We start from the raw sequence: 18,772 nt of genomic DNA on the forward strand, positions 1-18,772 counted from the left end.
ACTTCCGTTGTTTATTGCTGTATTAAGTCTGCCACTGCCAAAGCATAGGCACACGGTCGTAATAAAAAGGAGCACGTTGGATTTAATCCTCCCTGAGTATGTTACTGGTATCTGGTTAGGTGAACCTGTAATGTTTGAAAGCAACAGTAGTCGGGGACTTATTAATTAAAAATTCTGGGTAGGATGTTGTGGGGACGCTTTCCTGAACCATGGACACAAAGCCATAACGATACTAGACGGGTATTAACTGGGCTTCACAATGTCTATACACCAGTATACTTCAGTTTTAATTCTCCTAAACAGGATTTGAACACGGAACAGGGAGGGAGGCAGGCAGAAGAGGTAGATGCTGGGATTCGAACACAAATGGACTTGATCTAGCTAACAAAGGCAGGCACCAGTATGGCTGTGGTCCATTGCACACACACACTATTCTCTTGTTAGTGTTTCCTAAAGATCTTTTTTTTAATGTGTGAAATTAATATTTTCTTGTGAATATGCTGAATTACACAAAATAAATTGAAAAGCATTGTTTTTGTTTTTAAAATATGATTATTATTATTATTATTATTATTATCATTCATTATAAAGGCGACGAGCTGGTAGAATCGTTAGCGCGTCGGACAAAAAATTATTAACCGCATGTGTTCCTGTTCTTTACGTTTTGAGTTCAAATAACAACAAGGTCAAATTTACCTTTTCATCCTTTCGGGGATTGATAAAATAAGTACCAGATGGGTCGATGGAATCAACTAGTCCCTTTCCCCTAAAATTTCAAACCCTGTGCCAAAAATTACAAAGCTATTATTATTATTATTATTATTATTATTATTTCGTGTACGAGTGTGAATCTTTTCTGTTATAATTCCATTAACGTCTCGGACTGAATTCTAGGAAGATAAATAATCGATCCTTCTTTCAGTGGTCTTAATTTACTGTTTCGGTGTAATTATTTCATGGAGTAGTAAATATGTCAATGGCTAGACATTTGGTACCTCCACGACACTACAGACTCGAGGCGGATATATATATATATATATATATATATATATATATGTATATATGTGTGTGTGTGTGTATATATATGTGTGTGTGTGTGTGTATATATGTGTGTGTGTGTGTGTGTATATATGTGTGTGTGTGTGTGTATATGTGTGTGTGTGTGTATATATTTATAAATCTGTGTATATATATATATATATGTGTGTGTTTATATATATATATATATATATATATATATATATATATATATGAGACAGAGAAAGGTGGAAAGATGCAGCCTCTTTGCAATAGAATATGATGTACAGACGGAATAGATGGATAGATAAATGCATGTATATATTTATATAAAAGCAGTATCGGATAAAAAAAGGTTTTATAAAACTAGAGCAGAGATCGAACAGAAATTCCTGACCGACATAACACAACCTCGTAACGTTTTAATAAAATATGGTTGCGTTTTTATTTTCGTATTTCTTGTATCGTATTCATTCTAAGGAATTCCCTAATCTTTTTTTTTTGTCTTTTGGAAAACCCCCCGTCTCTCATAGATAACACGCTCACATTCATACAACCATGGACTCGAATGGTGATGTATTTATTATTATTTAAACAGTGTTTCCCAGTCATTTGGTATATAGTGGCGGTGGTGGTGATTGCTGGAAGGTCATTAATTTAGTAGGTGGAGTTAGATTGGATCAAACCTCAGTAGATCACTGGTACTGCTGGTATTACTAACTAACTAACTACTACTACTGCTACTAGTAGAGGCGTGAATGCTTGGGCGAGATTGTGCGACACCTGTTAGAGTAATATGTAATAAAGATAATCCTGCGGATTACTCATTTTTTTTTCTTTTTACCGTCGCACACCTCTATCGATAATACCTTAGAATCGACACGTTTTATCTCTTGAATTAGAGGATTTCTTTTTTTTTTTTTTCTCAAGTTTCCCTATTAGAATTTTCCCGATTTCTTCCTGCTTTCAAACAGCTTAGATTAAAAGTGTAAAATTAAACCACAGGTCGTTACGAAGGAAGCTCGCGATAGTGGAGTGTTGAAGAGGAAGGCTATAATTTTTTTTTTTTGTGTGTGTGTGTGATGGTCGTGGTGATGGTGGGGGAAAGTGTAGCTGCTTAATTCGGTCTCAATACCTAAATTGCATTTCTTTGATCAACTCTGAGAGGTGAAAGGTGAAGTCGACGCTGACGGCATTTTAAATTCAGAAGACAAAACGACGTCAATGTTGTAAAACCATTTCGTAGTACAACCTCACCTTTTTCTACTAATGCACCTCTCTTGTTTAATGTAGTAAACCCAAAGTAAGTTAGTATCAGGTTTTCGTACAGATGGACAGATTTTTTTTTCTTCTGTTTTTAACCTGATTAAATGAAATATCAATAACGTTATCGATACCTATTTTACCGTTCTAGCGACGTCCTCTATAGCAGTATTTGAATCCCGAATCAAATACTTTTAAATAGGGAGTATTAACCCGGGGGTCTCTCTGCTCCCTCCGCTACTACAACGGTTTCTACTTCTCTGAACTGTCTTCTCCACTCATCATCTTCTTCTTCTTCTTCTCTCTCACATTAACGACACATCTGTCACAACCCGCCCTCTCATATTATCCTCCATCAAAACCATTTTCTCTCAATAGCAGTAATTCTCAACGAGTCCGTACCCACCTATGTCGTTTCAGGCAGTCGTCGACCATCAGAGGTGCAAACTGAACATTTAACCGTGTCGTAAGATACCAGTCTGTGAAATGCTGGTATTTACTACTTCTCTTCCTGACTAATAAATTAATTTAAAAAAAACTAATACCACCACAGTGCCCTCAATAATAATAATAATAATTTATTGCATTCCATCGCTCTTGATTTCTTCTATTTCTCTCTCCTCCATCACCCATTCGCTCCCAGACTCCTTAGCATCACCTATTTTCATTGGTATCCACTCAACTTACATCCCCCCACCGCTCCCACTACACCTATTATTTTGTCACCTTCTTATCACTCACTCTCTCTCTCTCTCTCTCTCTCTCCTCCTACCACACCATTTGTGTTTTTACTGAATTTCTTTACCAACAGTTTTCTTGTAGTTGTCTCGCCTTCCTTCCCTCCCTCCCTCCCACCGCCCTCTCCCCTGTCACCCTCTCACCTGTCACCCTCTCACTCTGGTTGTTTTTTCCATACTCTTTCCTCTGTCATTCTTTTACTTGGGTTGTCTTTCTTTACTTCCTTCTATCATGCTGGGGAAAAGACATGTCTCTGTTGCTGGGGCCATGATAGACTAAAGTATGGACTGTAGAATGGTTGGTGATAGGAAAAGCACCCAGCTGTAGAAGACATTTCAAAAGCGGAATATATGAGTGAAACAGACCTTAACTCTGGCCTGTCTAGAAGGATATTAACGCCAAATAAGAGCATGGTCCTTGACAACCTGTCCACAGGATAGGTTCGAATAAGAGGGCTTAAAATGACGATAACAATGTGTGATGAAAATTGAAATTGCGGGAAAATGAAGTCACACTTAAACCTCCAGTGATTTAAGTGAAAATTAATATCGAACATAGATTTGTAAATATTTTTTCTGTTTTGCTGTTATTTTTGTCTTGAGCAATTACAGATTTGCATTTCTGTAGAATGGTAAATAGAAATGAAGAAATTATATAATAGCATTTAATATAAGTGTGGAGAGAAGAGGGTCCTGGATATAGATATAGATTTGTGTGTGTATTTCATTTTCTTTTCATTTCATTTTATCTAGTTTCAGCTCATGAGCTGTGGCCATGCTGGGGCACCGCCATTATATATATATATATATATATATATATATATATATATATATATATATATATATATATATACACACACACACACTCAAATTTTGTTTACGAGAAACGTTTAGAATATGCATATAAAAACTGCTATTCTATTATGTCCACTACAACCTAATGATGCCAACTGGCAACAACCAGTTTTTTTGGGTGGCACTGAGCTGTACCGATATAATGTAAGATAAATATAGTAATAACAATAGTAACCCTCAGATGGAATTTATGAATATTTTAATAGATCACTACACACATTTCCACAAATCACATGGTCCGTATTCCTTGGACGATTACTGTGCAGTTCATAGTATCCACGGACATCCGGTGGATCATGTTCATGCTATGGTTTCTTTGGGCGAAATAGCATTAATGGATGTTTAAGTGAGGGTTGTTTACCAACCCTCACTTAAACATCCATTAATGTTACTTACCAACTCTCAGATAAGTACCTTAGGTACTTCTGAGTATCTAAGGTACCAAATCTTGTACTCTGCTCCAATGTTGCCCACCTAATGAGGTCAGTTGACCTGTTAGAAATGCAACCAACTTTCACTGAAATTCCACCCAAGATGGACTGATTATGGATGGCCTTTTACATTCTGAATGCAATTCCTGGTAATGTTCAATAAAATAAATTCCAGATATGTATTGGTGTTAATTAGCACATGTGCTGGGGTCATATTCCAGTGTGACAATTTGTTGAGGCTATTATTAAAAATATGTTTTTAACTAAAGGTGGTTGATTAACAGAATAATATTCTGGACAAATGCTGTTGCTGTAGTCACTGCATTCTGAGTTCAAATCGCTACAAGGTCACCTTCACTTTTTATCATTCTGAGGGTTGATTAAACAAGTTGTAAATTAGTAATGGGATTGATTTAATTAAGGATATGTGAAGACCTGAAAGAAATGAAGCCAGTATGCTTTGCTGGATGGGTAATGTCGGTGTGCTTTTATGGAAATGTGTAAGTGACTTAAGAGAAAAATTGGGTATGCGTAGCATCAGATGTCGTGCGCAAGAGAGAAGACTGCACTGGTATGGCCATGCAATGTATATGAATTAGGACAGTTGCATCAAGAGGTGCTGATCTCTTATTGTAAAGGGAACATGTGGAAGGGGTAGACCTAGGAAGACATACGACAAAATGGTGAGTAAGGATCTGCAAGTATTGGGACATACAGAGGGAATGATGGGACTAAGACTTCTGGTGGTTTGCTGTGCTTGAAAAGATATGCCAAGCTATGTAAAAGCGTGATTGCCCTTACATACAGGCTTGTCCCTCGCAACCCTCTCCAGCTGAGCATCCCTAATCTTGTGGTTTCGTAGGTGCTGGTGCTACATGAAAAGCACCCAGTACACTCTGTAACGTGGTTGGTGTTAGGCAGGGCGTCAAGCTGTAGAAACCATGCCAAAACACATGGAACCTGAACAGCGTGGAAAGCAGACGTTAAATGATGATGATGATGATGATTATCGTATACATTTGTGATTATCTACTGCTGTTGGTAATTACGAAAACAATCAGTACTTGTGGAAATTCTGTTGTTACTTTGAAAATTGAAAAATAGTTGTAAGTTTTATGTAGAACCATGAGATATATAATTTCTTTTAAAAGTTCTATTTGACTCTTTAGATGGTGTAAAAGTCCACCTAGGTAGTATTGAATGTGCAGTCTTAAGAGACAGCAACTCTGAAAAGCTGTATTCCTTGTCATACGCTTGTCACCTCTTTTACCTCAAGACTTGTTATCAATTATTTTTCACTTTACACCAAGAAGTAAACGGACTTAACTATTCAATGAATTTGAAGATATAATCTGGCTATAATATTCTTTTCTACTCTAGGCATAAGGCCCACAATTTTGGGGGAGGGGGGGCCAGTCGATTAGATCGACCCCAGTACGCAACTGGTACTTAATTTATTGACCGCCCGAAAGGACGAAAGGCTAAGTCAACCTCGGTGGAATCTGGCTATAATATTACCCTGTTACTGTGCGAATGTGTTGGTATCTTAATACACTGTAGTTAATCACTATAGTTAATTTTTATATCATCTGTCTTTATGTCCTGAGTTCACATTCCACCGAGGTGGACTTGACTTTCCATCCTCCCAGGGTCAGTAAAATAAGTACCAGTTGAGCACTTGGATCGATGTATTTGACTTGGCCCCTTCCTCCAAAATTGCTGGCCTTGTGCCAAAATTTGAAACTGATGTTTATTTTGTCTTTGTTATGTCAAGGCCGGTAAAAGAATTTGCACAAAAGACCTGATTTTTGTGGTGTTTGTATCAGCGTCTGTGAACGCAGTAGTTTTTATCAATTTCATCCCAGCGACACCTGTCAATTCTGTTGGGAAAACTACCTGACAGAAAGAGAGAGAGAGACTGACTCATGTGACACACTAATGAACACTACTACGTGACTACACTCTCATCCTCAGAACTCTACTTCTCCCACTCAACCTCCCACCCCCAGCATAACATAACTGCACCCAAAGTCATAAACATACCTCTGTGATGCACACTGCTAAAGTTGTGTATGCAGCAGCAACTTCGCCATTTCTGTTGAGTTCCTTGTTCCTCTTCTATAGTTACCATCAGAACCTACAGCATACCTCGACTACTACGCCTCATAATAACCTACTTGGATTCTTGAGCCCAGCTCAGCTTCAGTTATGGAGACCCATGCTCTCAAAAGAATTCCAGCTATGAATATTCTTACTTTTTCCTAGAGGTAGTGTCTCAGGGTTGCATTATTCAAAGTGTTCTTCCTAAAATGGTGTAAGGTGAAAGAGATTTAGGATTTAGCTGTTATTTCTTGGCTGACTGGATAGAGGCTCTCATTTGTTTTGTTGTGTTGGAGCCAGTTGTTTGACTGAGTTTACCAGTCAGTCAGTCAGTCACTTACTACTGCTCTGTAAAGTACAGACAGTGCTGGACTTATGTATATACAACAGATCAATATAGATGCTCAGAGCTCTCGAGATTATGATTTTGATAGAAGCAGAGCTGGAGGTGAACAGCTCATCCAGTGACGAATATCAGCGTTATTTGTGTATGTGAGAGACTTTGGTGTGTATGTTGTATGAATTTTTTTAAGAGCTCTGATATAATGATGACATCTTGGTCTCAGAAAACCATTTTGGCCCTTAGCTCCAATAATCAAAATAGATAAATTCCCCACTCCTGTCATTATCATGAATTTGTGTCATATTTCTATTTGCTCTCGATACCCTACTAATTTTTTGACAATTCTGGGCCTGGTGTATTATGATTCTATATTGGATAGTCTCTGGGAAATGGTTCAACTATAAAATTGGTCTTTTCAGTGGCTGACCTGCATGTGTCATCTCACTTTTGATGTTGAACAAAAACCAGCCATCCATAGGGAAGTTGCAGAAATTTGACAATTGATCCCTAACTTGAGAAGCGAGGGAATGAATATTAAAGTAAAACTCCTTACAGAAATACACAATGAAGGATCGTATTGGAATGCCTTGCTTACAGATTTGCCTGCTGTTATAACTGAATCCAGGTGACCAAAACACTGAAAATTAATTATCATTTCTTCAAATTTTCTCTTTAATTTCAGTGCGTACTTCATTTGAAATGCGAGAGTACTTGTCTCTTACTCAGTTCGTAGCTGATTTTCGACTGATGCTGGAGAATTGTTACCGATACAATGGACCAGATAACTATATATCTAAGCGAGGTCAACGGCTGGAGACTATGTTTGAACAGAAATTAGCATTATTACCAAGGTAATGTATTGTTGTCTGCTTGACTAATTGCTCTGTCCTCTTTGTCCTGCTGCTGTTGTTGTTGTTGTTGGTTCTTTAACAGTCACAGTCAGCCCAGATCAGCATTATTCTAGTCACGGCCATCCTCTCAATTTGTGCAGACATAATCATCATCACCATCAGTTTTCCATGCTGGTCTGGGTTGGACGGTTTAACAGGAAGCTGTTGAGCCAGAATGCTGCATCAGGCTCCAGTCGTGGTTTGGCATGTCCTCAATGCCAACCACTGTACAAAGTATACTGGGTGTTTTATGTGGCGCCAGCACAGGTGTTCTTTTACATGGTACCAGCATGACTGCTCTTTATGTGGTGCTTTGATGGATGCTTTTATTGTGCAGCTTGCACAGGTTGTTTTTTATGTATCATTGTACATGGTACCAGTACCAATGCTTTTTACATGGTACGAGTGCGTTCCACTTGGCACCAACCTTTTGCATGGCACAGGCATGAGTAGATCTAAATATCTAAAACTTATTAAATTTTGTCTGAACACATAAAAGATTATTCAATATTTAATTACGAAATGCTGTGTGCATCATCCATCATCATTATTGTTTTAATGTCCGTCTTTTCTCAGCTTGCCTGGGTTAGACAGAATTTGCTGATGCAGATTTTCTCCAAGTGAGGTAATTAATATTTGCCTATGACCAACCGTGTTTTCACAAAAAATTGGAAATGAAGGACAGAGTTTGCATGATGGTGAAACTTGCTTTCAACTATCATGTGATGTCTAGGCAAGGAAACAGCCATACACACACACACACACACACACACACACACACACACACTAGCACATGCTACTATAGGCTTCTTTTAGTTTCTTATTTCTTTATTGCCCACAAGGGGCTAAACATAGAGGGGACAAACAAGGACAGACAAAGGGATTAAGTCAATTACATCGACACCACTGGTACTTAATTTATCGACCCGAAAGGATGAAAGGCAAAGTGGACCTTGGCGGAATTTGAACTCAGAACGTAACTGCAGATGAAATACCGATAAGCATTTCGCCCGGCGAGCTAACGCTTCTGCCAGCTCACCGCCTTGATTCTTTTAGTTTCTCTCTACCAAATCCACTCACAAGGCCTTCGTCTGTGTGGGGCTATTGTAGAAGACACCCAAGGTGCCATGCATTGGAACCAATGCAGTTGGAAAGCAAACTTTTTGCCCCATAGTCATGTGTGTGCCTACACAGGCATACCTGCATCTACCTGTAGTATTATTAAATTGTCTTTTTGGAGGTGGTGTCTATCAGCTATTCAAGTACTTGTGTGTATTAAGTAGCAGAAATGTTGAGCAATATTTAGTGGTGTTAATGTTGGGGTAGCAAGAGCCTCGTGACTACTTCTTGCTGTCTTTCCAAGTTCTTAGCTGTCAAGTTTTAGGTTGAATTTTATCTTGGGAGTGATTCTTTTACAGCTATTACTAAAACAGCCAATGTGAAGGCTGCTTCTTGATATCAAGCTCATAATTATTTCTCTTCCTAATGTATTCACCTTTATAAGTGTTTTATTCCACCATGAAACAAGGGTGCATGGCTTAGTGGTTAGGGTGTTGCACTCACAGTCATGAGATTGTGGTTTCAATTCCTGGACCAGGTGGTGCATGGTATTCTCAAGCAAAACACTTCAGTTTCATGCTGTTCTGTGATCATTTTTTTTACACTTAGTGTGTGGTACACCATGTTGATTTGAGGGAGTGAGCTAACATGTAGCATAATCATTTGATCACTAAACAAATCCTTTGTGCAGGTAGGAAGTTGCGGAACCCTCATCTGTTATTTATAAAAGGAGAGTCCACCATCACCTACCCCCCCCCCATGTGTTTAATGATGTTACATCTGGGTTGGTGCCCCCTGCTGGTGTTTTTTTTCTCTCCTTGATTATGTTCAAAACCCATTAGTGTCGGTCTTGTTTTGGCTGTCAAGCTCTGATCTTTTCTTCTCTCATCACTAGAACATGTCTTTGTTATCTCTATTCTATAAATACTTTCAAAGTCATTGTCCTGCCAATCTTTCTTCTTTTATTTTGCCCCTTAAGCTTCCTAACCAACTGACTTGTTTTACTGCTAATTCTTGTTCTGTTGCTGTTGTCTTCTCCTCCTGTTACAGATGCTTCTTCTCCAGCCGTTAGTTTTTTCCCAAACGTCTCTCTTCCTTATCTTTTGTTTCTCAAATTTATGATCTTAGGTTTATAAAATTTTGTATTGGAAACAGTATTCTGCACACGCTGTGAATTGGTTAGCATTAAGAATGGGGCCCAGCTATAAAAACCTTGCCAAAGTTGAAATTGGAGCTTAGCACAGCTCTGCAGCTTGCTGTATCCTGCATGCAAAATGAATGTTAAATGTGGCGGCAGCTGCTGTTCATGATTGTTAAGACTGCTTCTTAGATGTGTTTTTTTTTTCTGTAACTTACAATCTACTAAGCAGTTGCTTGAAGCCTGTTTTAATGTTGGTTGCTTACTACCTTGTTAGAAGTGACTTCCAATAACAATAAAATAAAAAGGGGACAGGAATGTCCTGCCTTCTCTCCATTTATTTTAGTTTGCTTTTTATGTAATTGAATTCTTCAGTTATGCATTGATTTGAAGGGACAAAACACCATTTCATAATGGTTCACTTAAACATACACACACATGCGCGCACGCACATGATAGGCTTCTACACAGTTTCCAAATTCTCTTCTAAAGCATTGGTTAGCTTGAAGCTACAATAGAAAACATTCACCCAAGGTGCTCTGCAATGAGATTGAACTTCTAACGTCCTGCTTGTGTATCAGACCTCTTAACCAAACAGCTATTCTGCTTTTATGTAATTTTCAGCCTTTTAATGAAGTAATTAACTAAATCGTTATTGACATAGACATCAGGATGTACTGCTTCACAATTTAACAGATTTAGCGTTGCCGCTTTTATCTCTTTCTCTTGCTGTTTTCTATCTCTGGAACAATATCAATAATCAATCAGTGCTGTTTTGTAATGATTTTCCAAAATTAAATTAGATTTTCTGGCAGCAAAGTAAAAGCTTTGTACATACGATTATTGATATTTATGCACAGTTAGTTTCCCTTATTGTCCAGTGTGGTCCCCTCCCCTCCACACACACAGATACCTTATATTGAATTTCTTTGAACAAACTACTCTTAGATGAGTTTAATTTACGATGTTACATTGGTTTCAACATATTGTTGTCTTTTAATATAATCATTCCAGTTCACACTGTAAAGTGGTTGGAATTTGGAAGGGCATCCAGCTGTAAAAATCATGCCAAAATTGACACAATAGCATGGGGTAGTCTTCTACCTGGTTAGCTCCTGTTAAGCATTTCGCCCGGCATGCTAACGATTCTGCCAGCTTGCTGTGCATGCCATATTTTGGGGGTGGGGTTACCCCTTCATCAGCACTCCTCTAACCCTTTAATCGTCCCTGAACACATTGCTGTATAAAGTAGCTATTTAAGCAGTGTGTTTGTGTTTGGTTAATGGGTTCGATGGGTGATGATGAAGGAGTAAAAACTTCTTCCGAAATATGGCCTGTACGCCCATACCCCTTTTCCATCTTCTATCTCATTGTTTACATCTGATGTCTCAGATACGAAATGTTGTAACAAAAATCAGTGTTGGCCATAATTTCTATAGAATATCTGTAGAGATACTCTTAACAAGTCTTAATGTCTCTCTCATTCTGTCTGTTTGTCTGTCTCCCTCCTTATATCTCTTTCTCTCCGTTTATGTGTGTGTGAGGAGAGGTAAAGCATCCCTGTCAGTCATGTTACAATTAATAAATTGTAATGTTTCTCTTTCTCCCTCTCCCCTCACCTTTCTCTTCCTCTCTGCGTGTGTATATTTCTGCATGCACATGTATGTGTGTGTGTGTGTGTGTGTTTTGGCTTCCAGGGCCAAAGACGTCCTGACACCAAAACAGGATTAATCTCCAGATGGCCTTACCAAACCATTTCATTCTGCTTTCTTTTCAGCAATCCTTTGAATTGTTTCCAGTTTCTGTAATTCCTTGCTGTCTCCCTCCTTCACAATTCACCCGGTCACCTTGGCTACTGACCTATTAATATTTTTTTGTGATTAACTCATCCTTTCTTTCCTTTACTTTACTGCTCCTACGCATTTTTCAAACCAGATCCTCTCTTTGTGGCCACAAACAAACATTTAACCCCTGTAGTACTCAGATTACTCTGTCAAATGGAATGCTTATTTAGTCACTTTGTCTGGAATTAATCATGCATTACATTGTAGCTTCAAGATTTCAAATATGTGACAGGTCTATTTTTAGATTGACGTCACAAGGTTGTTGTTACGAGAGGCTAGATTTGGTTGGTTTTTAACATGAAATAGGCGAGGTGGTTGAGTTCCTTTCGAGTGTTGGGCCTCATGGAGGCAATGACCAAGACCTTTAGCATTATGTCTTACTTGAGAAGAAGACTCATCAAGCTGAGCAAAAATCACAGTTGTGGCAGATACCGGTGTCATGTAAAAACACCCACTACACTCTCGGAGTGGTTGGCGTTAGGAAGGGCATCCAGCTGTAGAAAACCATACCAAATCAGACTGGAACCTGTTGCAGCCTTCCAGCGTGGCACCCCAGTCAAACTGTCCAACCCATGCCAGCATGGACAACGGACATTAAATGATGACGACGATGATGACGTAGAATACTTGGGGCTGATATAACTGGTTTAGTCCTTTAGCATTCAAACAAGGCTGTATCTGGCTCAAATACTCTGATGGTTTTATGTTCAAACTGGCCCCGATCCAGCCTTTTACACCTACCCTACACTATCATCCTGAAAGTAAACAGTCACATCATTGAAACCTCAAAGCTACAAGACAATGTATGATTAATTCAAAGCAATACAAATAAATAAGCAACAAATCTGACAGAATGATCTGAATGCTTAAGTGTTAACCCTTCAGCATTCAGATTACTGTCAAATGAAAATGTTTATTCATTCTCATTGTTATGAATTGATCCCACATTATCTCATAGCTTTGAGATTTCGAAGATGTTATTGTTTAGAATGACATTGTACAGTTGGTATGGGAGGTTCGGTCTGACTGGTTAGAACATAAAACAAGTAGGATATTTGTGCCTCATATGGTTGGTTTAAATGCTAAAGTGTTAAATATTTTATTCTGACAAACAAAAGACATTTCTTGATGCACCAGGACATTAACCCTTTCGTTACCAACCCGGCTGAAACTGGTTCCGGCTTTGAGTACAAATATCTTGTTTTCATAAGTTTTGAATTAAAATTTTCCACCAAACCTTAGTCACAATTTATGTTCCTAACACTAGCTGAATGATAACTAAGTTATTTTACTAAATTCTTTGTTATATTTAAAATTAATTGAAAGAAACAGAGCATCTCAACAGAAATATGGTAACAAAAGGGTTAACAAATGATTAATTTAACCCTTTTGATACCAACCTGGCTGAAACCACCTCTGACTCTGTAGTACAAATGTCTTGTTTTCATAAGTTTTGAATTAAAATCTTCCACCAAACCTTAGTCACAATTTATGTTCCTAACAATAGCTTAATGATAACTAAGTTATTTTACTAAATTCTTTGTTATATTTAATATTAATTGAAAGAAACACAGAACATCTCAAAATAAATACAGTAACGAAAGGGTTAATTTCCACATGACCGAAGAAGAACTGTGTGAACTTTGTTAAATTATTTTTGCTGCTACAGACTACCACAGCTAGTTGGCTTGGAATGTGCTTTTGTTTATTTTCATTTATTAAGTGATCTAAGTTAATAATCTGATTAAGCATTATCATCTTCTAAGCAGTTGTTTGAATCTTCTCTTTGTGCAGGGACTTAAGGGAGAAAACCACTGTCAAAGCAACATCTGGTCACTGTACACCTGAAGATATTGCTGTTGTTGCAGGTATGTATGTGTTACCTGGTGTCTTTTCTTAACAGGTGTTTTGTATTTTTTATCTTATAACAATGACTGGCATGTAATTGTTGTTACTGTTGTTTAGTCTAAGTTCAACCCAAATGAAGCAGACCTATTTAGGACTACATAATCCGATGTGTCCCTTTTTTAAAAAATTTTTTTTATAAGACAGTACAGTAAGATTTGAGGAAGGTTTGACTGTTACTTCTAGCAGGGTCTGTGATTGGAGTGAATCTATGTGTGTGTGTGTGTGTTTGTAGTTACCAGATTAAATGTCATCAACTGGTCCTTGGGCATCTTTTGCAGAGTTTAATCAGGCTAAAGCTTTTGAATTAGAATATTCTGGGTTGGACATCCACTACAGTCTCACCAAGGCTTGTCCAGAATCGTGACAATCACACTCCTTCTTCTCTTGTCTAATTCAAAATAAAAATGCCTCTAAATCTTTTGAATTACTTTCATATTTAAGAAATAGCTGCAACTGTTATTAAACCCTGGACCATACGGAACAGCAATTCAAATGGTGTTATTGTTTGGGGGCCAAGAAACAGGAACTAAGCACTCTTCTATGTGAGAAACAAAGTTTAGCCTCATTTTACAAAGAATTTCCTGTTAAAAGATTTCCTGTTTGTACGTTGTTCATTTACCTTTTGCAACTTATTGAGTTAGTTTCCTCAAATTTTTCCTTTTTTCAAATTTTGAGTACCGCGAGATCATTTTGAGCGTGGCCGTCGCCAGTACCGCCTGACTGGCCTTCGTGCGGGTGACACGTAAAAGCACCCACTACACTCTCTGAGTGGTTGGCGTTAGGAAGGGCATCCAGCTGTAGAAACTCTGACAAATCAGATTGGAGCCTGGTGTTGCCATCTGGTTTCACCAGTCCTCATTCAAATCGTCCAAGCCATGCTAGCATGGAAAGCGGACGTTAAACGAAGATATATATATATATATATATATATATATATATATATATATGACAGTTATTACCTCTAGCAGTGAATTAAAATTTGGTGATATTTACTGGGGTAATCATGTATCTCCACCTTAGCAAGACCCCTGTGCTTGTCCCTCTATTTATTCATTAGCCTTTCAGCATCTATTATAAAAAAGCCACCACCCACTTCTCAAAGGCTCTCCAGCCCACTTTGTTCTGGGGAGCTTTTGACTCTCCCTTTTTTCCATGTTCTTTCTCCGTCTTGCAAGTCACTCAGCAACTTCACCAGTGCTGATGGCATGAAGAAAGTATCCAGTATACTCTGTAAAATGGTTGGCATTAGAAAGGACACCTTGCTGTAGAAGCTTTGCCAAAGCTTACATTTTAAATTGAAGTGAAGTAAATTAATTTCTGTTGGGTATTGAAACTATAAACCTGCTTGATTGGTTTAATATTGTTGTGATCACCACCACATTCTTGGATATTTGTAGTAGAGGTCACTGATTTAAATCAGACTTTCTGGCAAACATTGATCTACAGACATAGCGACCGGGTATTAAATGCTTTTATATCACCAGCATTGGAGGGCCGGTAACAGTAATAGACACTTTCGAAAAGGAAGGTAGCTTAAGTTATTAAAAAGCGATGCATGAAAATAAAAAAAAATAAATAAAAAAACTTGCTCGAATAAAGGGAGACAATCCGGGCGAATTTAGATGCTCAGGCCGACTTCAAACCATCGTCATTTAATATTTGCTGGGCGAGACGAAATTTGTCGAGGCAGATTTTTCTATGGTCGGATGCTCTCCCTGTCACCAACCCTCACCTGTTTCCAAGCAAAGTAATATTTTCCCCATAGGATGACTTGTTTTTCCCATTAGTTCTTGACATCATCGTGGTTTGATGTCATCCGAAGTGAACATAATTCAAAGCATTTCATCATTAATAAGTGTTAGAATTGCTTCTTATGTCACGTAGATACTAATATTTCAACTTGTTTTATTAGCCCTGCTTAGCCTCAGTTCAGCAGATCTTTTATCAACGTTGTTCCAGACATGACCATCCCATCTCTCTCTTTTTTTTTTTTTTAAGCTTTACCGCGTTTTCAAGTGTATCCTTCCTTTAAATTTTATTGTAGAATTTGTGTAAGATTTACCTGCTATTTCTAGCAAGTCAAACGACGATATACAGGCGCCTTTGTTGGCTCATAAACTTCTGGGTTCCTTCTCTGGGATGGTCAGAAGCCCTTTTGTCTGCTTCCATTTGCTCGAAGAGCTCCTATTTCTCTTTTATCTGTGTGTGTGTGAGTGTGTGTGTGTGTGTGTTTTGAAAATAACAATACATTAAATCATCATCATTGCCATTTAATGTCCATTTTCCATGCTGGCATGGGTTGGATGGTTTAACAGAAGCAGGGAAGCGAGAGGACTGCATCTGAGTCCAATGTCTGTTTTGTCATGATTCCTATAGCCAGATGTCCTTCCTTACACTCAGCATTTGTATAAAATAATTAAAAAAAAAGAAAGAAATTTCCTTTCTGAAATGTCAAACGTTTAACGATGTTCTCTGTCCTATCGTTGCAGGGTTGAGGAGACGCACCCGGGCTGTTGCACCCCATGATTCTTCAGCACTGTTAAATCAGTTGCGTCATGAAGAGATAGCCAAGGAGAAAGAAGCTCGTAAGCAGCAGATTGAAGAGAAACGAGCGGCACAGGAGGCTCACGTCCAGGAAGTTAATGATTGGGAAGACATTCTCTTGGAGCAACCTCTGCTCTCTCAGATGAAAGCCATGTGGGAGGTGTGTAGCTTTTAGCTTTTACTTGTTTCAGTCATTCGACTGTGGCCATGCTGGGGCACTGCCTTGAAGAATTTTTGATTGAACGAGTTGACTCCAGTACTTATAATTTTTTTTTTTGTAGAGTCTGGTACTTATTCTATCAGTCTCTTTTGCTGAACTGCTAAGTTATGGGGGTGTAAACACACCAACACTGGTTGTGATGTGGTGGTAGGGAACAAACACACACACACACATGCATACACGACAATCCTCTTTCAGTTTCCGTCTATCAGATCTGCTCACAAGGCTTTGGTTGGATCAAGGCTATAGCAGAAGACACTTGCCCAAGGTGTCGTGCAGTGGGACTGAACCTGGAACCATGGTTTTAATACTCCCTACAAAGGAAACCCCACCATCAAAATGTTAGACTTTCACTTCTCATGGTAAATCAAATTTTGTCTCATTCTGTGATTGATAGTTGCTAATGCAGACTCTTGTTCACTTGAATTTTCTTTTTTTATTTCCAGCTCCCCCAAATTGGCCATTTTTTATTCTTGTGCCAAGAACCATTGTATTTGGCTGAAGTTCCTCAATATGAATTAGAACGGTGCTTTTTGATGACACGTGAGAGTACAACTATGCAACGAATAATGAGCTCTTTGCTTAGCACACCTCATCAAAGAAGCAAGTAAGTTTGACCATCGTTACTTTGTATCGAGTGTTTTTTGGAGGGTTTGTTAGCCTTAACTGAGCAGATCTATGATCAGTATATTCCATCTGTTCTGTGTTCAGACCAGCTAGATCTGGTCTCTTACACTTACCCTACAATATCATTTAAAAAAATAAACAATCACGTCATTGATATCTCAAAGCTATGAGACAGTACATGTTTAATTCAAAACAATGTGAATAAATAAGCATTACATTTGATAGAATAATCTGAATGCTAAAAAGTTAAAGAAGGAGAGAACATAAATAATGAAATTATATTGGACCTTGGCACATTTTCAGTCATTATTTCCACTCAATAATGCAGTAAGTTGGCAGAACTGTTGGCTCGCGAGACAAAATGTTTAACAGCAACAGCATTTCATTTTGTCTTGACATTCTGAGTTCAAATTCCACTGAGGTTGACTTTGCCTTTCATCCTTTCAGGGTTGATAAAATAAGCACCAGTGAAGTACCGGGTTGATGTAGTCAACTTTCTCTTTTCCCCAAAAACTGCTGGCCCTGTGCCAAAATTTGAAATCATTATTTCTGCTCACTGCTAATACAATATACACATACTCAAATCACAAGGTATTGTTCCTGATTTAAATTAAAGATTTTTTTTTTTTTTGTAAGAAAATTCTTAATGCTTTCTAAACATTCAGCACCCTCCTCCACACTTGCCACTCCCCTGTGAACTCACGATGCTCTCAAGAGAGTATGAAATTAAGAATTGTTAACGCACACAACGATCGAGTCTTTTATGCTATGCAACATCACAATGCAATGCTGGACATTATTTCTAAGTTGTGTCTTGTGTTCTTTATTACTAGACTTCATAATCATCGTTACCGGATGCCTTACAGGGTTTGGGAAGAAAAATTACGACAGAAGGTCAAGAATTGGTATGATGTACTTGAAGCTTATAATGGTGATACTTATAAGGTAACAAATTTATATTAGTCATTTTATATTTTATAAAACTCTGAGTTTTATCATAGCTACCGAATAATTGTCACATATATTTACAGATAAATTCCTCTATTGACATAATATTGAGATCTCTTTCATTCTTTTGTTGTCTTGCCATTTCTATCAATATATATATATATATATTTTACATTGTTTAATTTTATATATTTTTCTTTCTAGGCAGCTGAAAAATTAGGGCTTGATCCATTTGCCTATAAAGTAATGGGTATGTATATCATTGTGTGTATATATTTATATCTTTGTATGTGTGTGTGTGTGTGTGTGTGTGTGTGTGTGTGTATATATATATATATATACATATATATATATATCAGACATGTGCCATCAGTCATTACTCAGGGTAGGTAGTTGGTGAACCTTATGTAGTAAATCACACAAAAAATAAACCAAACACAGGCGTGCGACTGAGTTGAAGGCAGATTTTCTTCTGCCTTTATAGCACGTAAAGAAAATGGTGTTGGAGAAGTGTACAAAGCCCATGTACTAAAGCACTACTACATGTAGCTTAAATACTGAAATTGAAGAGCAGGGGAGATTTATGCCTACATGATCTACAAAAATATAAAATGTTTTGTGTTTTATGCATAGTAATCACATTAACATTCATAATTTTATTGAATTAGATGCATATTTTGCCATAAAAGGAAAGTGTTGCTATCAATCTATTTTATTTGAAGTAGGCACTGCCTACCTAGGCAGCATGTTCCTGATATATATTACATATATATATATATATATATATATATATATTTAATTTTTGGGTGGTTTTATTTTCCATCAAATGATTCGTGTTTCTTTTTATT

The 18,772-nt window shown here is 37.7% G+C and overlaps 1 protein-coding gene across 3 annotated transcripts in view; it reads left to right on the forward strand.

The window, feature by feature from the left end:
• LOC106869489 (uncharacterized) overlaps window positions 1-18,772 on the forward strand; it is a 37,099-nt gene that overhangs the window by 2,942 nt on the left and 15,385 nt on the right. For all 3 annotated transcript variants that reach the window (XM_089363492.1, XM_089363493.1, XM_089363494.1), the window contains exons 2-7: window positions 7,429-7,597; window positions 13,472-13,545; window positions 16,075-16,289; window positions 16,796-16,956; window positions 17,810-17,921; window positions 18,129-18,174. In XM_089363492.1, coding sequence (XP_089219618.1) covers window positions 7,429-7,597; window positions 13,472-13,545; window positions 16,075-16,289; window positions 16,796-16,956; window positions 17,810-17,921; window positions 18,129-18,174 — 777 coding nt within the window. The remainder of the gene's footprint in view (window positions 1-7,428; window positions 7,598-13,471; window positions 13,546-16,074; window positions 16,290-16,795; window positions 16,957-17,809; window positions 17,922-18,128; window positions 18,175-18,772) is intronic.

This window comes from Octopus bimaculoides, chromosome 15, assembly GCF_046866305.1.
Source record: "Octopus bimaculoides isolate indiv1 chromosome 15, ASM4686630v1, whole genome shotgun sequence".
Taxonomy (NCBI): Eukaryota; Metazoa; Mollusca; class Cephalopoda; order Octopoda; family Octopodidae; genus Octopus; species Octopus bimaculoides.